This window comes from Lasioglossum baleicum, chromosome 19, assembly GCF_051020765.1.
Source record: "Lasioglossum baleicum chromosome 19, iyLasBale1, whole genome shotgun sequence".
In the NCBI taxonomy this organism is placed as follows: domain Eukaryota; kingdom Metazoa; phylum Arthropoda; class Insecta; order Hymenoptera; family Halictidae; genus Lasioglossum; species Lasioglossum baleicum.
Window position 1 is genome coordinate 2,651,903 of NC_134947.1, and position 22,521 is coordinate 2,674,423.

The following is a 22,521-nucleotide window of genomic DNA, read 5'->3' on the forward strand; positions in this document are numbered from 1 at the left end:
CATGACGAAGGTCGAGCCGGCGCGCAACGAAAATACCGAATGGATCACAAGTGCGACTTACCGTTTCTCGTGCTGTTTTTCGTTCAGATGTAATTGACCGGCTCCCGGTAGAGCGTGCGACAGCTGGGCTCGGGTGGACGTTGTCCCTAGCTCACGGAAATCCTCACAGGACACGTAACCTCTCCGCGGCGCAATTACGACTTTCGCAGTACAAGACGGAAAAATGGCGTGTATGTCGGACGATAGCCAGCGCGACAGTGATCCATCGATTTTCGGCCGCCTAGCGGATCGAACGCGGTTCCCCCCACTCGACCGCTTTTCCGAATTGCCTATGGCGTGTTTCCACGGCGTGACTCGACGGCACAGGAGCGTTCCCTCTTCGCGCCTTAGGGCCCCGGGCAATCACGAAATTGGTCAAGGAGCCTATCGCTCGACTTGACCAGCGGAGGGGCTTCCTCTTCTTGGCTACGAGGGCACCGACCCCGGGGCAGCTCTCCCTTGATGGGGCGAGACGACGTCAGGGTGTTCCGTCAGTCCGTATCGGACGAGATGTTCGCAAGCTGCTGTCCTGGCGGCGCCTCCGGTTTGCTTGCCGAGTGTCCTCGCACCAAGCTCTAATTTCTCGAAACGGCCATTCGCTTTTCCGTCAGGCGCTTCCTGACCTTGGAGCGATTGTTCATTTCCCGTGACAATTCGGGCGGTCGGTGGTTCCTTCTGCGCGTTCCATATACGGCCCTGAAACTTGCCGTTCTCGGCACGCGCGACAGATGTCATTAGGAGGTCCTCGATAATATCGGGATCTCTTAAAGGAGCGCTCTCGAATCCTGTCTCGGTACGTGTCCCGTTAGAGGGCGGTCCGGTCCTTTATCGCTCTCGAAAATATGCACGGAATTAACGGAGAAGGGACGTCGCAAACGTTGCAACGTCACAACTCCCCCCCCCCTTAAAATGGACCGGACCGACACGGTTTCGTCGCCCCCGTGATCCGCGGCTCGACAGGTGAGAGAGCGTTCCTCCCTAAGAGATGTCCTTTACAATCGGAGCCTCCACCACGAAGCGACAACCACGCCCTACGAATACCCTACAACAAACACAGACAGAACAAGCGAACGACGATCCTCGGTGGCAGCACTCAAACTTTGGACGAGCTATAGACGTCGGCCGACCTGTGGGAGGGATCGGGTGTTTCGAAAGAAATTTTTCACGCTACTTATCCCTTGCGGGGGAGGAACTAAGGTACTTTTATTATCTCCCGAGAGGACCTACTCTTCACGAAGAGAAACAACAAAAAAAAACTTTTCTTTTTCATTCACTCGCTCCCGAGAGCGGCTTTATCTTTTACATATAATCTTCCGAGAAACAGTCCGGATCTGGACGAAAGGGGTGTTCTTCGACCTCTCAACGAGAGGGCCACCTGCCCGTTGACCGGGCCAGTCCGGCTTCCTCCGGCCCGTTAGAGCCTCCGCCTCACGCTCTTCGGAGGGGCCGTGGTTGGGGCTCCCCCTTGCCACGGGTTCGCGCTTGCTGGGCCTTTCTCCATGACGGGCCGCAAACGGGGCACGTCCCACAGTGGTCCCAAAGCCCGAAAACGTGGACAAAACCTCAAATCGTATTAAAAAATTATTGGATCTGCTTGAAAATTGGTATTAACCCGTTTTTGGGGTTGCTGATTACGAATCTGAACTTAAAATAAAAAAAAATAAAATGGCGGATCCAATATGGCGGACATAAACATTAAAAAATTATTGGATCTGCTTGAAAATTGGTATTAACCCGTTTTAGGGGTTGCTGATTACGAATCTGAACTTAAAATTACAAAAAACAAGATGGCGGATCCAATATGGCGGACATAAACATTAAAAAATTATTGGATCAGCTTGAAAATTGGTATTAACCCGTTTTAGGGGTTGCTGATTACGAATCTGAACTTAAAATTACAAAAACAAGATGGCGGATCCAATATGGCGGACATAAACATTAAAAAATTATTGGATCAGCTTGAAAATTGGTATTAACCCGTTTTAGGGGTTGCTGATTACGAATCTGAACTTAAAATTACAAAAAACAAGATGGCGAATTCAATATGGCGGCACAAAATTATTCGTTATTCTCAAAAATTGTTTATCAAGATTTTAAACATAGTCATTATAAATCAAATTAATTAAAAAAAAAGATAACTTAGTTTTTAATACATAGTATATAATATAATATCAATATAATATAATAATATAATAGAATATAAATTACAATATAATATAAATTACGATATAATATAACAGGATAACATTTTGAACATCTACTCAGTATCGGCATCTGGTTCCGTCTCTTCTATTCTGTTATTTACTTCCGGTGTCTGTAGCAATGCAATTGCTTCTGGAAATAGGCTGCGTAATTTTTTTTTTGGTAATTTTCTGAAACTCGATATATACGGGTCGGAATTTAAAAGAAGTCGATGCATTACATCCTCCATCGTTTTAAGACGAGAAGATTTCCGTGATAAATTTTCTCTAAATTTTTTGATACATTTATTAAGAGACTCCTGAGCGTCCTCAGACATTTGTCCAATAGGAAGGTTTGATGTTTGTATTATCTGGGCTCCATGAATTAATAGTTTATGCACAGAGGTCGGCATATAATACCAAGGATACAGATCCACGTACAGCTTCGCAGTGTCCATGGAATATTGATAAAATTTTGTGGAATCTATTCCAAATCCACTTGAAATAACCTGCAATACAATATGAAAAAAATATAATTAATGTTCATTAATTCTCTTTATTAGAGTTAAGACTGCTTGAAATTACCTGCAGTATAATATAGAAACGTTTAATTAGCGTTTCATCAACTCCGGTTACAAGAGCTGATATCTTATAGTCTTCAAAAAATCGTCGGGCTGTATTGCCATCATTGGTAGTACCAAATCCCGGCTTAGGCATATCTACAACTAATCCTAATTCACAACGGAGACCGTTTTGAATGATACGTTTCCGTTCTTGTACCTTTTCTTTTTCTTCGTGATTGCGTGCTTGCCATTTTTGAATGCCCAATTTATAGGACAGATGCAAACAGCATTCAAAGAAACGTATCCAAGCATGTAGCGTAGAAAGCCCGAAACGCACGTGATCTTGATTTACTTCCTTCTGTGCAATCATGTCTAAATCATTAAATTGTTTTGACGTTGCTCCACATAGGAAACAACGTTGCGCAGAAGCAGTGTGTGTGACAGCATTGCACACTTTTCCGTCGACCATAGTTAAATTTAAGTTATATTTTACTACAACTTCTTTTCCTCCTATTACCGTTTCCAGTGGTTTCAGGTGTATTATTTGCTCCTCTATTTCTGAAACCTCGTTGATAGTGACTTCTGTCGTTTCGTGGAGAAATTGAATTTTTATTGGCCTACAGAAACGAGGTGAGGAAGTCCTTGGATTTTTCCATATGATAGTTCCATCTTCAGACAACAACTGTAGTGGAACTATTGTTGTCAAAAATATATCGCTATCCCATTTTGTATTATCGGAGAATGTTTGTTTGTAGATACTTTGCCCGGAGGTTCCGTCACACCCCCATTTGCAAATTAGCATCATACTTTTTAGTGTTTTCTCCTCCAACCTATTAATTACAGTATTTTGTACTAGTAAAATACGTCGGGTGGTATGGTCTAAGAGACCCTGCAATTTGACTTCCGCACTGTATTCCTTAATAATAATATCCGCTGTGGGAGGATAGCATTCTTTTTTACAGTTTAATATAAGTTTATAGCTTGGAAATAAATGAGAATTATTTTCCAAAGCTAGTATTCTTAGGTCTACGTAGTCGCCTTTTGACAAGTGTTTTTCAACAATATATGCTACTGCAGCTTCGGCGGATAATGATTTCTCCTTTTTGAATTTTGAAGATTCAATGTATTCTGCAGCTTTTGATGGATTTTTTATAATGTTTTGCAGAACTTTCGACGCAGCCAAATTTCCAGTTGCTCGAAGGCTCATTTGTGTAGCGTAAGATAGTTCTTGTACCGAGACAGTAGATCGGATCTCTTCCGTTTTCCTCCGCTTTGTATGTTCAGTACAATTTATAAATTCTACAGAAGGACGGCCACCGCCTTTCTGTGCAGGTTGAGTGACTGCAGCTACAGGTATCCGAAAGGCTACCATTTCATTCAGCCAATCGGCACATTTTGTAAAAAATCTGCTCTCTGTCCTCTTATAACTTCGCCACCTTCCGCGCATTGCGTAAAATAATTTCGCCAGGGCAGACTTCATTTCATTGTCTACTTCGATGATGCATTTATTTTTCTCCAACACTTTGTTTTTTAAATCATCAATTATGACATCATTTTTCTGATTCAAAGAGTGTTTTATCATGAGAAAAACTTGTTTTCTTGTGAATCGAATTTCACTATCACGAGATCCTGAAAATAAATGGAAAAAATATAAATATTACAAAACTGAATATTACATTTAAATAAATAAATATGTCGTAAATAAATATTACGTTTCAACCATCGGAGTACTGGGATCTATTGTGCTGTGCCGGGGGGTCATTTCTGACTCACCACCTTCACTAATACAGACACGTTCACAGTTTCTCGGGGTTCCCTCAGGTACAATATACCATCTTGACGGTCAAAAATTAGAGGGTTAAACATCTGTTTAAGAGTCAAAGTAAAAGCAAAGCATATTTGTGTGTTGGTCGGGGATTACCTGACCACCCCTCTACCTTCCCTCTCGCTCTTTCATATTGATCTCTACGAGGGGGACGACTGACTCTCGGGAAGGCCAACTCTACCCTTTGTATTGTATAAAGCAGGTATTCGCACTTCATAGTTCCCAAAGAAGCATTCACGTTACTTTACGTATAAAACCAGCGTTTGTCTTCGAAAAATATAAAAAAATTTCAGATATATTGTATGATTGTTTATAAAAAAAACTGGCAATTTGTGTCCTCCATACGTTCTAAGCATAATCCTTCAAAAACTGTTTAAATTTTATAGAAAAACTTGGTGGATATTTCTCACAGTTTGAGAAGAAATGCAACGGAAGCTCACAAAATACCTACTCTGCATTACAAAAAACAGTGATACGAAAAACGGGGCAAATTGGGGCAGCTAATTTTTTTAAGAATTGCAACATAATAGTATAAACTAGAAGCTCGAACAAGTTTTAGCGCAAGAAATTGCACGAGACTCAACTTTTACCCAAATCTTTAAAATTTATGCCTTCACTTTTACCCTTTCTTCTCCATACATAGTTATCAGTTAATAATAAATATTTTGCACTAAAAACTATGCAACTTACCTCCACAAACAGCATCCATAATGCACACTTAAAATCGATACGTTCCAATACAATTTACGCACTGTACAGTTAGATCTCGCACTGAGCTTGGAAGAGTACGAAGGCACTGTCTAATGAAACCGAAGTTCGGACTGCGACTGTTGGTCAGGTATAAAAATGCGACCTTTTTGCCGTTTACCTCCAAGTAGACATACTCTTAGAGTAGCCAACCCCACAATTAAAACTTACCTAGCTGAAAGTTCATTTTTTAGGTTTTGTCCACGTTTTCGGGCTTTGGGACCACTGTGCGTCCGGACGGAGCACCCCGACCAACCGCAGCGGAAGCAGTGCGTCTTGACGTTTACCGGGCACGTCTTACGGTCGTGGCCGTACTTGCCACAGTTCCAGCATGCATCTGGATCTTTCGGCCGGAACCCCTTGTTCGCCGTCCATTGTTCGAATTGCCCCCAGCTCGAGGTTCGTTCCTCCCGGGTCTTATCCACGGTTCCGACGAACTTCCGCGGGGTGGTTGCATGCTGGGCTGTGGCAGCCTCCTGCTCCCGTTGCGGCGGCGTTGTCCGGTTCTTCCCCGTTGTCGTGTCCCGCTCCTGCGGCGGCAGCGGACTCTCCGCGTCTCCTCCTCGCGGCGGTAGCGGCTTCTCCGCGTCTTCGCGATCCTTGGCCCGTTCCTCCGTCGGCTGGTGGACCACGCTCCCCTCCTCGCTCGAGAGCGACTCCTCCTCCGTTTCCACCACCGGTAGGAGTTCCGGCGGCGTCCGGACGATCCTCCCCAGCATCCTGGTTCGCTCGCGTACCCCCTTCCATTTCCATTCTATCACCCGGCAACTTTCGAGGATGTCCTCTTCTGCGACCCCGGGCGACAGGAGCTGGACCAGATGGTGCAGGTAACCCAGCTCCTCCTGGATCTCCAGGATTTGGTGACCCAGCGTAACTCGTCGTCGATGTACATAACGAGGTTCGTCTAGATCCTCCATCTGTAATTAGGTGGGGTGCTGGGGTGTTATCGTTTCGTTCGTCATTGAACGGTGGAGTGTACGGCTTCAGGTCGGATACGTGCGATTTCCCGGCGTCCCTCCCTTCCGGGGTGCTTAGTCGGTAAACGACCGACGACAGTACTTTCGCGACTCGGAAAGGGCCGCTGAACTTTGGGCATAATTTGGCCGCGATGTTCTGCGCGGCGGACGAGAGGACGCGCTGTCGACGAAGGACGAGGTCTCCCTCCACGAAACGGATGTCTTTTCGGTGCAGGTTGTAATTTTTCGCCTGCGTCTCGTACGCTCGCTCTAAGTTTTCGGTGACCCAGTGGCGTAATGTGGCCAGGTGCGACATACGCTCTGACCATCCCTCGATAGGTGCTACCTCCAGGTCAACCGGCGATTCCTCGCTCTCGCGAATGCATGACGCTGGTTTCGGTTCGCGTCCGAAATTCAAGAACGCGGGCGAAGCTTGCAGCACTGAGTGGTACGCGGTGTTATACGCGAATCGAAATTTCGCTAAGTGCGCGTCCCACGTACGGTGGTCTTTTTCGATGTAGGATACTATCATCGTTTTTAGTATCCGGTTCACCCTCTCGACAGGATTCGCCTGGGGGTGATACGGGGGTGTCGTCGTGATCGCGATCCCGTAAGTTCGTGCGAGTTCGTGAATCGCTTTATTGACGAATTCGGTACCGTTATCTGTGAGCAATACCTCGGGCGTCCCCCAACGTGAGAAGACAAGGTCTTCCAGCGCGTCCGAAATCTTGGCCCCGGTGGCCTTCCGCAGGGGGCAACACTCGACCCATTTCGTAAAAAGGTCTTGAATTACGAGCAGGTACGAAAACCCTGCACGACTCGGGGGAAGCGGGCCCATAATATCGGTTGCGATAACCATCCACGGCGCGCCGATACGACGCCTTCCCATGAGCCCAGAAGGGAGTGATTGCTCAACCTTCGTTAACTGACACGTGGGGCAGCGTCGCACGTATTCTACGACCGTGCGAAACATTCCCGGCCAATAGTACCGGGTCGCTATTCGATGGTAGGTTTTCTCAACCCCCAAATGACCCGCTTGCACCTCGTCGTGGCTTTCCCTCAAAATTTCAGTTCTTTTCTCGGCCGGTACGACGAGTTTCCACTCGTCTAAATCACCGCCGAGAATTTCGGAGATTAACGGGTCGGTACGACGATGGAAAAGTTGCCCCTCGCGAATGGACCAGTCGGGGTGGCGCTCTGGGCCCTTTTCTACTTCTCGATATTTCTGATCGAACCACTCGAGTTTCGTCACGGCCGCGGTCACTAATTCGACCCCCCCTTCCCCCGGTTCGACTCCCTCGTACATGCGTGATAACGCGTCCGGTACGCGATTGAGAGCTCCTTTTCGATACTTAATCTCGAAATCGTACTCTAATAATTGGAGCGCCCACCGCGCGAGCCGACCGGAGGGGTTCGACAAGTTTCTTAACCACCGTAAACTATTGTGGTCGGTCACGATCGTAAAGTGGTATCCCTCGAGATACGCTCTGTATTTCTCTACGGCCCACACTATCGCGAGGCATTCTAGTTCGGTCGCGGAATATTTTCGTTCAGCCGCGCTAAGCGACCGACTCGCGAACGCGATAACCCTTTCGGTTCCCTCGATCTCTTGTACAAGCACGGCTCCCAGTCCTACCATGCTCGCGTCAGTCTGCAAGGTGAAGGGCACCTCGAAATGTGGGCAGGCCAGGGTTGGGGCGGTCGCGACTAACGTTCGTAATTTTTCGAAAGCGGATTGCTGTTCACGCTCCCACTTCCACTTCGCGTCCTTCCGCAAAAGGATGTTCAGCGGATCCGCGACTGTGGCGAAATCCGGAATGAACCTGCGATACCACGAGGCCATCCCCAGAAATCGCCGCAGTTGTTTTACATTCCGCGGGACCGGAAACGATATTACCGGTGCGACTTTATCGGAATCGACCTTTAACCCTTCCTGGCTGACCACAAATCCGAGGTACCGAACTTCCTCCTTACAGAATTCGCATTTATCCGGGTTCACGAGTAATCCCGCCGATTTTATGCGATCTAAAACCCGTTGGAGCCACTCGAGATGGCCTTCGAACGTGGGTGTCGCGATGATGACGTCATCTAAATACACGAACACGTAAGGCTCCATTTCGGGCCCGATCAATCTGTCTACGAGACGTTGAAAAGTTGCCGGGGCTCCCGTGAGCCCATACGGCATTCTCTTAAATTGGAATAACCCTTTCCCCGGAACGGTAAATGCTGTTATCTCCTTGCTCGATTCTTCGAGCGGAATCTGGAAGTACGCTTGCGAGAGATCGAGGGTCGAAATGTATTTCGCGGCTCGTAATTTATCTAGAATGCTCGACATGATAGGCAGCGGGTACGCGTCTTTCTTAGAAACTTCGTTCACTTTCCGGAAGTCTAAACAAAACCGATATTTGCCGTTCGCTTTCTTTACCATGACGATCGGACTCGACCACTCACTTTCCGACGGCTCGATTATCCCGTTTTCCAGCAGCGAATCCACTTCTCGGTAGATCGCTTGCTGGACGATCGGCGAGACCGGATAGTAACGTTGTTTGATCGGCCTATTATCACCGACATCTATTCGGTGAGCGGTCAGAGTCGTCACGCCAGGCACCCGGTCGAAGCCCTTCATTTCTCGCTCGAGAAACACGCGCAACCGCTCCTTCTGCGACTCGGAAATTCGCTGTAGGCCGCAGCAGAGCGGCTTTTCCGAGATACACCCGAATGAAAATTCTACCTGCGGCCGCGATGCAAAGTGCCATTTCTCCCGATGGTATTCGACAACGATACCGAACTGAGCGATCGCGTCGACTCCCAGCAAAACCGGATTTACTAAATTATCGAGGACGTAAGCGAAAATTTCCCTCGTTTGGTCTCTGATTCGTAGCGAAAATCGAGCTTGATCTACGGCGCGATCGACGGCTCCCGTGGCCAGAAGAAAATAACACTCGTTTTCGGCCGTCGTTATCGTGGCGGCCTCCCCCACGACCACAATGGTTTCGCGACTCACGAACGAGAGCGACGAGCCCGAGTCGATCAGTGCGAGCACCCGGTGGAAAGCAATGTGCGCGCCTACGACAAGTAGCGGAGGTTTCGATACGGTTGCTGATCCGAACTCTGTATTCGCTACGCGGGCCGAAATGACTGGGTACGAGGCCGTTCGGGCCCTTACGAGCGGCTTCGATAGTAGTTTTCCGCCCGCGGAGGGCAACGACGGCAGTCTCTCGCGGTTACCCCGGGTTCCCCGCAACGATAACAATGTCGAGTTTGCGGCTCTGGACATTGGCGCGATCTATGCCCTGGCCGGTGACAATTCCAGCACGTGCTGTCAGCCGCCGGCTGTCTGACCGGCGAAGTGACAGTTCGGCTGGTCTCGGTCGCGGTCGGGTGGGTTCGGCGCGGCTCGTCTCGCGAGCGGTTGAACGGCGGTCGGTTATGACGCGGTTGCTCGGCGATCGGGGGTTCGCGCGGACGAGAGGGGCCCGCACGATACCGCGGTTCCCCTCGTGACGCGTCGACTACCGCGTTGACCCTTTCGTACTCCTTCGGCTTTTCCGGCTCCGCCTCCGCCGCCTTCGCGTATTTCTTCGGGTCGTACGCGAATTCTTTATTCGCAATCGTGTGCACGAGATATTTATCGACGCTTTGCGGCATCGCGAATCGTTCCGCCTCGCGCATTAATGTCGCGAGCTCCGCTACTGACGTAACCGTCCGTTTTTCGATACCGACTCGGCACTCCGCCCTCGCGCCCCAGAAAATGCGGTCGATCTTCATTTGTTCCGACCACGGTCGCTTCAATCGCGCGAACATGCTACGCATATTCGCGAGGAAATCGCGAAGCGGTTCTTCGGGTCCTTGCCTTCGAACGAGAATGTCGTGCTCGAGCAGCTGTTGGTAGTCGGGGTCGCGGAAATTCTGGTGCCACTCGTATTCGAATTCCTCCCAGGTGGACATCGGAGGGCAGGTGTCGAACCATTTCGCCGCGGTACCGGTGAAACAAATCGGAAGACAGCGTAGGAGGTCGTCATCGCGAACGGTACAGGCTCTTCGCATAACGGAGAGCCTCTTGAAAAATTCCTCCGGGTCTTCCCCGGGTTTCCCTTCAAACGAAAGGTCCCATTTCCGCATGACCTCGTACGCCGTCTTGTTACCCTCAGAGTCGGCCGGAGGGACTGAGGTCGTTACGGCGGCTGGACGCGGTACTGTCGGGGATGGTTTCCATCCCGTCGGTACCTGCAGCATAGTTGGACCAGGGGGGTGGGACTCAGGGTCCTGTTTTATGACAGTCCCGTCGTCCTCACTCCCGTGCGCGCTGTAGTACGATTTGTCGTCCTCCGGCCACCTCGAAACGTAGGTCCTACTACCCTCCGCCATCGCTACCTGAGAGTTATTTACGAGAACCGTACTCGAGAGCGAGACAAAAGATCTTGAAATGTGGCCGGTAACGCCGAAGCTGTTTTTCGAACGCGATGTCTCGACTTGTTGTTCACGCGCGACCGTTACCGAAACTTTACCCGGAGCTGTCGAACTCAAGGACCCTCGACCGCGCGGTGTTTATCCGAACGTCCGGGCACGGCTCGGATTCTTCGCTACGATACGAAACTCGACTTCGAGCTCGACTAGATCGCGGTTGCTAACCGAAATCGCTGTCCTTGAGAATCGAAATATTTTCGTTTTCGAAATCTAACCGCCTCACTCAGTGCTGAAGTCCCGTATTCCCAAATATCTCGCAAGGTCGTTACAGGGGGTATCGCGTCCTTGCTTTGTACGCGTCGATAGTCGTTCGCACACAAAAAAAAAATACAAAAAAAAAGACTAGCTACGCGACGAACACGAGAGAATTTGCCTCTACAGGCGGGGAACAAAAGGAAACACCGAAGACGTACACTCCAACAAGCACAAATTTCAATAAATTAAATAAATTAACAAGAAATACGTGGGCAAGAATTAAGAAAAAAAATTTCTTGTCGAGCTGGCTCGCCTCAACAAGTCCTCGTTTCGCGAGGAACCTCGAAAGTCACGCGACGGAACGTGGTTGTGCGTGGCTTTCGTTTGATACGTTCGTGAGAGTAATTTCACGAATACGGGGAAATTTTCGTGCGTTGCTTTAATTTTCTCCAATCGCCGAACCCGTGTCTCGCAATTCCCGTCGATTCTCCTAATTCCGCGCGGGTGATCACGGCGTGCCGGAAGGTCGATACGCGATCTGCCCTGTGAGAGTCTTTCGTCAACCCGTGCCTCTCTCCGTGTTCAGGGAAAACCCTTTCGAAAGAGAGGTCCCTGTTCGGGCGCCAATTTGTCACGTTAACCTTTTTCCGACGAGCTGTTAGACCCGCGGAAGCCGGTTACCTTCGGGCCTTGCAGGCGCTGAGACCAGGCCGCGTGCAAGCCGAGTGCACGCGGTCCGCCCGAGACAATACGAGACTCGAAGATTCGACGATTTCCTCACGAAAGCTAAAGGTTCGGGCGCCAGGCACCGCAAGGATGCCACACGTAACGCAAAGCACTGCTCGAGCTCGGAGAAGCCGAGGTCGAGAGCCGAATCTTCGAGATACGCGGATCGAAAATGACGTCGCGACTGGGCCAGATGGTTCGAACACGGGGTGACTAGGACAGCCCTCTCGGCAGGACGGATCTCACAGGGAATCGAATAATTCGACTACGATATGGTCTCGAGCTATTTATTGTAGCAGTCGTTGATTTACAAAATCAGTGGCCGCGACCCGAGAGCCCGCGCTCTTCATACAAGATAGCGAAAAGATGGCCGTTCGCCGCGCGGTTGTCCTACCGATTTCGCTCGCAACGATACCGCTGACAATGATCGTCGTTCCGTTCACAACGAACTTCGGAAACGCGAGGCGCAGATGACCGGCGAACTGCGAGACTGGCGCGATGACTTCCGCACGTGAATCGCCCCGACGCGTACGTTATCGATTACGCGATCGAACGCCGACGGACAGAACACGCGTTTCGACAGGAGACACAGGATTCGAGAAACGCGAAGATACCGAATTGAATTACTCTCACGAACGCGACTCCTCGGAAGACACTCTTCCGCACGCAATTTACAGAGGAAAACTCTCCCGAAATATTCCCGAACAATCTCAAAGCATTCCGAGAGGAATGCGAGCGAATTATCGAGGACGGAACGGGAAGCGTTCGTCCTCGCATGACGAAGGTCGAGCCGGCGCGCAACGAAAATACCGAATGGATCACAAGTGCGACTTACCGTTTCTCGTGCTGTTTTTCGTTCAGATGTAATTGACCGGCTCCCGGTAGAGCGTGCGACAGCTGGGCTCGGGTGGACGTTGTCCCTAGCTCACGGAAATCCTCACAGGACACGTAACCTCTCCGCGGCGCAATTACGACTTTCGCAGTACAAGACGGAAAAATGGCGTGTATGTCGGACGATAGCCAGCGCGACAGTGATCCATCGATTTTCGGCCGCCTAGCGGATCGAACGCGGTTCCCCCCACTCGACCGCTTTACCGAATTGCCTATGGCGTGTTTCCACGGCGTGACTCGACGGCACAGGAGCGTTCCCTCTTCGCGCCCTAGGGCCCCGGGCAATCACGAAATTGGTCAAGGAGCCTATCGCTCGACTTGACCAGCGGAGGGGCTTCCTCTTCTTGGCTACGAGGGCACCGACCCCGGGGCAGCTCTCCCTTGATGGGGCGAGACGACGTCAGGGTGTTCCGTCAGTCCGTATCGGACGAGATGTTCGCAAGCTGCTGTCCTGGCGGCGCCTCCGGTTTGCTTGCCGAGTGTCCTCGCACCAAGCTCTAATTTCTCGAAACGGCCATTCGCTTTTCCGTCGGGCGCTTCCTGACCTTGGGGCGATTGTTCATTTCCCGTGACAATTCGGGCGGTCGGTGGTTCCTTCTGCGCGTTCCATATACGGCCCTGAAACTTGCCGTTCTCGGCACGCGCGACAGATGTCATTAGGAGGTCCTCGATAATATCGGGATCTCTTAAAGGAGCGCTCTCGAATCCTGTCTCGGTACGTGTCCCGTTAGAGGGCGGTCCGGTCCTTTATCGCTCTCGAAAATATGCACGGAATTAACGGAGAAGGGACGTCGCAAACGTTGCAACGTCACACCGCAAAGTCTCGGAGTTCCTTATCTAGAAATTCGCGTAACCGCTCTTTTTCTACATCCGATAAAATTTGTAATCCGCAACAGAGTGGCTCGTTTGATTGGGACCCGAAAGGGAATTCAACGCTTGGTCGCGAGGCGAAATGCCATGCCGCCCTATGGTACTCGACAACGATACCGAATTTCGCTATCGTATCTATTCCCAGTAACAATGGGTTCACCAAATTATCGAGAACGCGGGCGAGAATTTCTCTAGTTTCGTTTTTGATTGTAACCCTAAGTTTGGCCTGTTCCGTTGCCCTATCCACCGCACCTGTGGCTAAGAGGAAATAACACGGTTTTTCGGCGAGAGAAACTTTCGCTTGATTTCCTACTGCCTGAATTACTTCGCGACTTGCAAACGAGATTGACGAGCCAGAATCTATTAAAGCGCGTGCTTTGTATTTTCCGATATTCGTTTCGATGATTAACAATGACGGTCTTTTTGTTTGATCCGAGGTGGAATTTATTTCCGAAATCCGAGCCGATATTATTGTTTCCGGGATCGATCCGGCCCCTGCGAGCGGTCCCGTTTCCAGTTTCCCGGTTTTCGATCACATTTACGACATTCGCGAATAGTAACCCCCTGTTCCCCGCAACTATAGCAATGGATGACTCTTTTTGCTCTACAGTATCGTGCGAAGTGACCTTCTTTTTGGCAATTCCAACATTTGCCTTTTGCCGACGGTTCGTTTTCCGACGGTTTTACTGCGCACGCGGTGTGTTTCGCGCAGGATTTATTATTCGGTCCGGAATGAGAACTACTTTGCCTGTTCGATTTGTTATTTGAACGCACTCCTCGACCTTTACGTTCGGGCGACCCCTTCTCGCTTTCGTTACTGTCGGTACTATCGTACCACTCTACAGCGTTCGCGGACTCGTATTCTCGAAATTTGTTTTGTTTTTCGTTACCGTTACTTTTCGGATGCTTTTTATAATCCGCTGGGTTGTATGCGAAGTATTTATTTGCCAGTTGTGGCGATCGGTAGTGCTCCGCGTTTCCGGGTGCGATATTACTCTCCGCTGCCCGCAACTTTCTTTCTAACTGGCCTAAAGTCATATTATCTACGAATGATACCGCGTTCCGTAGTTCTTCTCGCGCGTTATAATAGATTCTTTCCACCGCTTTGTGGGTGGTCCACGGCCTTTCTAACCTATTGATCATAGCTTCCATACACGCTATGTAATCCCGTATCGGTTCGTCCGGACCTTGTTTCCGGACTCTCAAATCGCGTTCTAGCAGTTCCTGATAATTCGGATCGAAGTAATTTTCCCGCCATTCCTCTACGAATCTCGACCATGTTCTAAATCCGCCGCGATTCTTATACCATAGCGCGGCTTTATCGGTCAAGCACACCGGTAGGCAGCGCAGCAGATCAGCATCATTCAAATTCGAGCTGGCCCTTAGATCTTCTAATCGGGAGAGGAACATTTCCGGATCTTCGTGTGATTTGCCCGAGAATTTCAATCGCCATTTTCGAATTATATCGAATGGTGCTGTCGAGTTCGGTCTCTCTGGTGGTGGCGCGGATCTAACGTCTACCTCGGTTTTTATGGCCGTACCTGATGTGCCTGCTACGGGATTTTCTGGGAACCTTGTAAAACGTAGCCGAGACGCCGAATTTCCGTCACCCGGTTGAGGGTCACTCGACATCCCTTCCCCCGGGTCTATATCGCATTCATTGTACACGGACACGTTGTCTGTATCTCTTATTGAGACGCCCAGCATTTTCGACGCGGCCTACGGCGGTTTGTTTTTCTTCCCGCTGTACCGAACTCTCAAGGCCTTTCGGCCGCGCGATGTTTACGTTGCGTGCCCGGGCACTCGGTTCCCCCCCGACCGGAGACACGTTACGGCTCACGAAACTCTCAACCGTTCGAAATTTCTCGCCCTTGTCTTCGCCTAATCTCGATATTATTCCTATTTCAATATCACGGACAATGGCTCTTTCACAACGGTTTGCCTCACCATACAGTACCCTAACACAAAAGCTATTTATAACTCAGACTAATAGACAACTTGTGAGAAAAAAAGAATTCCGAAGTCCTGAAATCGCGAATAGAGTATTGAACAACACGAATTATGGAGAGCAGGATTCGACTAGGCCACGATTATTCGCCCAGCACCGAAAACGTACACTCCCCTCACCAAGGGACACAGTAATATTACATACAACAATTTATTAACATTGCAATTTCTAGTGTTCTACTCTTGACAAAAAAAAACAAGAAAGAAAACATGAAAGACAAGAAATGCGTCGCGCTGGCTCTCGAAGTCTTCCTTGAACGGTTTGGATTGAGCGTGGTTCCGTCGGAAAGGATTTTCGCTTCGCACGCGCGTAATTTTTCGCTCTGCTCGACTCGCGCGATACGTCGTTTCGTTCGATTCGTCGTCCGTCGGATCGCGATTTCCGTAGATTTTACTCGCGGCGTCGTACCGTAATCTATCTGCGAGAGTCCGACGTTATCCCTGCGCCTCTCTCTGTTCTCGGGGAAAACCCTTGCGAGAGAGAGGTCCCTGTTCGGGCGCCAATTTGTAACGTTGCCCGTATTCGACCGGCTTGTTGACCGGCGGAAACGGTCAACCCCGAGAATTTACAGCCGCTGAGGACGGGCCGTGCGCGGCCGCGCTGACACGGTCCTCTCGGGACAAAGGTAATTGACGAGAAGAGTCGAATCGGACGCTAAGTATTGTTCGGGCGCCAGGTACTCGGAAGTACCGCACTAAGAAACACGAAAGTCCCGCGTTCGAGGAAGTCGAACACGAGCTGCGACTCTTCTCGCGATCACGAACGAACTTCGACGACACGGACTGCCAGGAATTCGGACACAGGGAATAACGGGGACAGCCCTCGCGGCAGGACGGATCTCGCAGGTCGGAAATGACTTGAAACAATTAGGGCTCGAATGAATTTATTCGTTGTCAGGAGATAAATTACAGAGGGGCGGCCACGTGGCCGCAACCCGGGAGCCCGCGCTCCTTGTACACTTGTGCGATGGATCGTCGATCGCGGAGCGCGTGATTCGAGACTTCGCGATTCTAGAAAGTACGGTACGACGGTACAATGCACGTCTCAACGGAGACGGGATTCGCGAAACGCTGATGTTCGGCGTAGTCTCGACGGACCGGCGCGCGATTGCCGAGCGCGATGGACGCTATTTTACCGAATTCGCTGTTCCCGAAATTATCCCTTCTCGACGCGGCTCCTAGAGGAAGACTTCCGACGACTCGAAGGGGAAGACTGTTCGCGAAGGCTCCAAGCGTCTCAGAGAGTACGCGAGCACCAATGCACGAGGCCCAAGGCCTCGGCAATCACCAATGGTCCGAGGACGATGCGCACTCGCTTCGTCCTCGGACTAAATATCGAGCCAACCCGAAATGCGAACGAGGATCACTAAATCGACTTACCGTTCTGCGTTCAGCTATTCTTAATACTGTGGCCGGAACTCAGGGCCTTCGCTCGGGAATTGTTCTCGGAAGTATCGCGAAGAAAAACCACCCGCGACGCGTACTACGTTCTGTTCGACGGAACACGGAAAAATGTGTGCGGCAGCGAAATTGCGGAAACTCGACTGATCGGTCCTAGTACCAGCGCGACAGTGATCCTTCGTCGCATCGACGGAGCGCTTCGATTCTCGATCTCCCCACTCCTTTCGTCTTGCCGAAATTCCCTATGGGCGCACCCGCAACGCAACTACTCTAGTCGCAGGATCGACCTATCAGAACGGGTCGTTGGACCCACGACCTGTCAAACACCAATGGCCGATCGTCGAAGGCGATCGGCGAGGACTCGTCCTCTTAGGCGCTCCTCCGCACCACCCTTGCCGGGGCCGACTGTAGGAGGGTGAGACGCCGGCTGGACCACCAAAATGCCGATGTTACGTTGTTGCAGCCCCATTGTTCTGGCACGTCGTCTCCGAGTTTACGGGCTCGTGTGCATCGGTGCCTTTTGCCACTTCTCCGGATCCGGAATGGTTTTTGTTGGCGGCCAATATTTCGTCGTCGGGTGATCCTCTGGTGCGGGGCGCCTTGTCGGTATTTGTTGCTTCCTAGGCACGCTCCCGAGAGTAGTTGCTCTCGGTGCGTGCAACAGATGGCATTAGAAGCGATTCTCGATTTTAATCTCTTCCTCAAGGAGCGTTCTAAGTTGCGGGTGGTTCTTGCATACACTAACGGTCGGTCCGGTTCACTCCCGATACGGTTCTCTGACCGTTTATCAAACGGAGAAGTGACGTCGCAGACTTGCAACGTCTCAACATATACATGATTTATTCCCTGGCGCTGCAAATAGCCAACCCTAAATTTAAGAAGAATATGATATATATCATAGTTGACATCCAGCTTTTTAACGTTTTTGCGGTCATCGCTTCCTGTGGGTTACCCATGTCGTATTGTTTCCTCCGATTTAAAAGAAACCCAACAATTAATTGCATAATTAAACTGCAGGATAGTAGGGCAGTCATCATATAGCGCATTGGATATCCTGTCAGACCTGAATCCACAATACGTATCAATTGACCGATGTTATTCGTCACCAACGCAGCGTTAATGCTTCTTTCTGCCGATACTTCGAGGGTAGAATAATATGTGGAGTTATTTCTGGTTGTGGCCCTTTCTAGTTCTATGCTCGTATTGTGTGCTATTATAAAAATTTTATATATATGTATAATAATAATATAATATGTATGACCTTTATTTGATCCCCTTAGGGTTACAAAAAATTTTCACAATTATCATCTTTTTCCACCTCTCACACAAATCTTACTTATTATTACTTATACCTAACTTACCAACTAAACTTAACTTACTTTAAGAAAGAGAGAGAGACCCGTGCACACCATGTTTACAGTATTAACATTATTTACAATATTTACAATCTCGACTATACGTCATCATGATCATCATAACTTTTCCCTCGAACTTTCCTTCTCGCATCCCCTCTCAACCCCCCCTTCCCTACCCATGGACTCCCCTTTCCGGTTGATCCCATTTACCCCCTCCCAACTTTATCACCTGTTCTCCATTCTTCTATCATCCTCATCCATCCCACCCCTGCCCCCTCATCTTCCAATACTTCCCACACACTCTCCTGCCATCCTTTATCCTCATCCACTCTCATGCATACCTCCCATACATGCTCCCATGTTTCCCTCTCCCATTCACACATCCTACATTTTCTCTCTTCCTCAATCAACCAATATCTCCCTCCCTTCATCTCATTTCCCAACCTAAATCTCGCTATTCTCTGCCATCTGTTTTCCCCCCATCCCTTCTTCAAATACCCCGGTAACCCTTCTCTTTTCACCCTTCCATACCACTCATTATACCTAGATTTTTCTATTTTCTCCCATCTTTCCTCTCTTTGTATTTTCTTCTCTCTCTTCATTATTTTTTCGCTTACTAACTCTTTTTTCTTCTCTATCAGATCGACCCATTCTTCTCTTTCCCACCCCCTTTCCTCAAAGAATTCCTCCCTTTCTTTTTCCCACCCATCCCTTATCCCCCCTTCCTATCTTTTCTTCTAATCTCCTCCCAACATATTCTCGCTAGCTCCCCTCCTTTTCCTTCACTTAGTTTCTTTTCGTATCCCCACGCTCTTACTCCTGCCCTTTCCCTTAATAATTCCCTTTGAAGTTCCTCCCTAACCATATATCCTGGTGTATATCTCCCTACCCCTAGGACCCATTTCAAATACCTCTCTTGCAATCTTTCTATTCCCTCCCTTTCTTTCCATCCCCACACCTCTACCCCATAGCTCACTACCGGCCAAACTAGCTTATCAAATAGCCACACCCTTCTGCCCCAATCCTTCCCAAATCTTCTTTTCCCTATCCCCCATACTTGTCCCATTATCGCCGCCCCCTTCCTTATTCTTTCTTCTATATGAGCCTTTTGCCCTCCATCCCTCGCTAACGTATACCCTAAGTATTTATACTCCCTAACCTCCCCTATCGTCTTATCTTTCCACCACCATGTAACCTTCTTCCATCTGCCCCCTCCTCTTCTGCATCTCATTATTTTTGTTTTTTCCACGTTTAAATGCAATTTTTTCTTATCTAAATATCTTCTCAATACCCCTATCATTCCCTTCATGTCATCCTCATCCTCTGCTAGCATAGACAAATCGTCCGCATATCCTAGCGTATATATTTTTCTCCCCCCCACTTTAACCCCTCCCCATCCTCCCTTCTCTAGCTCCTCATCTATGTCCGCCAGCAGTAACGTGAATAACATCGGACTTAACGGACACCCTTGCCTAACCCCTCTTTCTGTCCAAAATTCTTTCCCTTCTTCCTCCCTCACTCTTACTTTACTTTTCGTTTCCTTTAAAATTTCCTCGCATCTCACTACTAGTCCCTCCCTTATTCCCCTTTTCCTCATTGCCTCTACCAAAATCTCCCTGTCTACCGAGTCGAATGCTGCTTTTAGATCTATGAACAATATAACTAATCTCCTTTCCTTCTTTTTCACTTGTTTATTAATTAAGTAGTTCAAAACATATATATTGTCCATACAACCAAGCCCTTTCCTGAAACCTGTCTGACTCGCCGGTAACAACCCCCTCCCCTCTAATTCTTCCCTCATCCTTTCTGCCAAGACTGCCGCATATACCTTATACGCTGTTTGCGTCAGCGTTACCCCTCTGTAATTCTCCACTACACTGTTGTCCCCTTTTTTCGCAATCGGAATTACCACCCCCTCGGACCATTCCTCAGGCCAACCCTCCCCCCTCCATACCCTATTACATACCCTCCATAACCATTCCTGTACCTCGATCCCTCCATGTTTCCAAACTTCGTTCGGTATCCCCCCCCCCTGCTGCCTTCCCTTCTTTCAACCCTTTCACTACCCTAAGTATTTCCCCTTTTTCTATTTCTTTCTCCCCGTCTTCCTCTCTTCTCTCTGTCCCGATCCCCCTCACCCTCTGCTCTACCCCTCCTAACAATCCCCTGAAATGCTCCTCCCACTCTTCTATCCTTATTCTCTCATCTACCCCCGCCCCCTTTCTCCTTCCCCTATTCACTATTGCCCATACCTGACTTTCCCTTTTTATACCCTCCACCTCCTTTTCCCATTTCTCCCTCTCTTTCTGTTTTTTCTCCTCACACAATAATTTGTATGCCCTTTTTCTTTCTTTATATTCTTTTCCCTCTCCTCCCCTCTTTCTCCACCCCCTCAATTCATCCCTCACTTTCCTTTTTTCTTCTTTGCATTCTTCATCCCACCATCCTTTCTTTTTCCCTTTTTCTTTGTTCCCCGTTACCTCTATTACTTTTATTATTTTCTCTTTTAACCCTCTCCAATCTTCTTGTAGTCCCCCCCCCCCGCTTGCCCCCCTCCCAAATCTTGCCCTGAAGTTCTTTACTCACTCTTCCTACCAATCCCCCCTACTCATCCACTTCCCCTTCCCTTTCTTCTTTTCCCCCTTTCCCCTTACCCCTTTTAGCCATACGCTTACTGGCATGTGATCCGACTCTACTTTTTCCCCTATATCCATTTTTTCTATTCCCTCTCTTGTTTCCTCATTTCCTATCGCATAATCAATTACCGAATTTCCTCTTGCTCCTACATATGTCCATTCCCCTCTCTCATCCCCCTTCATATTCCCATTTAAAATTCCCCACCCCCTCTCACTCAAAAACTTACATAGTTTTCTCCCTTCCGTATTTATCATCCCGTCTTTAGAATTCCTGCTTTCTTCCCCCCCTCATCTTCCTCCCCTACCTCTCCCCCTTCCCTCCCTGTCCTCGCATTAAAATCCCCCCTATAATCACTCTTATTCCTCTCTCTTTCCCCTCTATCCATTCTCCTAGTTCCTCCATTTTTCTCTCTAAATCCCCCTTTACGTATACCCCAATCACTCTCCACCAGCCCCCCACAATTTTCACCTTTGTCATCATAATTCCCTCCCTCCCTCTTAACTCCCCTCTTTCCGACTCTATCTCCTTACTTACCCCCACCATCATACCCCCTTTTGCTCTCCCCATCTTTTCCTCTCTTTTAGCCCATTGTACCTCCCAGTAAAAGTTTTTTGGCAACTTACTTCTAATTTTGTTCCATCCCTTTTCCTCTATCCATGTCTCTAACATTATTATTATATCCCATTCTTCTAAATCCTTCCAAAATTCTTCCTCCTTATTCACTAGACCTTTTTTTTTTTTTTTTTTTTATTGTTTATAGTATAGGGTGTTTAATACTTTATGTACATGCCCCGGGATCATCGCAACCCCGGGGTGTGTGGGACTCCCTCAGCTGTGACCTTGAAAATGTCAAGGAGCACGTGCAATGCCCTGGGTGACGCTGTGCGGGGTAGTGCGATACACAGTGTCACGGGGTATACCCACTAACACTCACCCTACACTGGAGATCCTCCACTTACCATTGGGAAGGTCCGACCGGAACTATCCGAAGATTTTACTTCAGCCTGACCTGGGGTTCCTCCGTTGTTGTTGTCCGATTCTGTGTCTTCTTCTTCTTCTGTGGTGACTCTACGTCATCTTTAACTTCTTATGGGTCGACTCTACGTCGTCTTCTTCTTCTTATGCGTCGCTATCTCTTCTTTCTTCGTATCCTATCTCTTCTTTCTTCGTATACTGTGGTCCTATTTGGTTGTTGCGTTCGTTTCCGTGTGTTTGTTGCGTGGTTAGTGACTATTATCTTTATTGTGTTTTGTATTACGTGTACCACCGGTTTCCCCTTCTTGTATCCTTTCTGTAGTCCATTTAGTCTGTGTTATCTGGCGTTCTATAGCCGTTTCGGTTTTCCTTCCGAATTGGATATCTATCATCTATATTTTCAGTGCTTATTCCGTGTGCGATGTGTTCGTTGTAGTTGGTTATCCTTCTACTATCTTCTGTTTACTTTTAATATTGACGTTTCTATTTTGCATTAGCGTTTTGCCCTCTGGTGTCTGTAAGATCTATGTTTACTTCGTTTTGATTGGTTTGCGGTTTTACGGCTACCATGTTGTCGTTTATGTTGGTAAGGGCGTCATCTTGTACTTCTTTGACGTCTGTTCGCACGTGTTTTGGTTGTTGCAATTTGTTTGCCTGTTTGTGTGTTCTGAGATTGTTGGTCAGCGT

At 48.8% G+C, this 22,521-nt stretch overlaps 2 protein-coding genes across 5 annotated transcripts in view; one reads left to right on the top strand and one right to left on the bottom strand.

The window, feature by feature from the left end:
* The window catches only part of LOC143218528 (uncharacterized), a 121,906-nt gene extending 100,434 nt beyond the window's left edge, over window positions 1-21,472 (top strand). For 3 of the 4 annotated variants that reach the window (XR_013011105.1, XR_013011104.1, XM_076443754.1), the window contains one exon: window positions 1-3,004. This exon is cut by the window's left edge. Coding sequence is in view for 1 of the 4 variants with exons in the window: in XM_076443753.1 (XP_076299868.1) it covers window positions 9,298-9,651 (354 nt within the window). In the remaining 3 variants the exon portion in view is untranslated. The other variant, XM_076443753.1, reaches the window with a different exon arrangement.
* On the bottom strand, window positions 1,579-4,515 carry LOC143218523 (uncharacterized). Its single transcript, XM_076443747.1, has 3 exons — window positions 4,495-4,515; window positions 2,805-4,411; window positions 1,579-2,728 (listed from the first exon to the last, which is right to left on the bottom strand). The coding sequence occupies exons 2-3, from the start codon at window positions 4,362-4,364 to the stop codon at window positions 2,297-2,299; spliced, it is 1,992 nt and encodes a 663-aa protein (XP_076299862.1). The 5' UTR covers window positions 4,365-4,411; window positions 4,495-4,515; the 3' UTR covers window positions 1,579-2,296.
* Window positions 21,473-22,521: the final 1,049 nt, after the last annotated feature.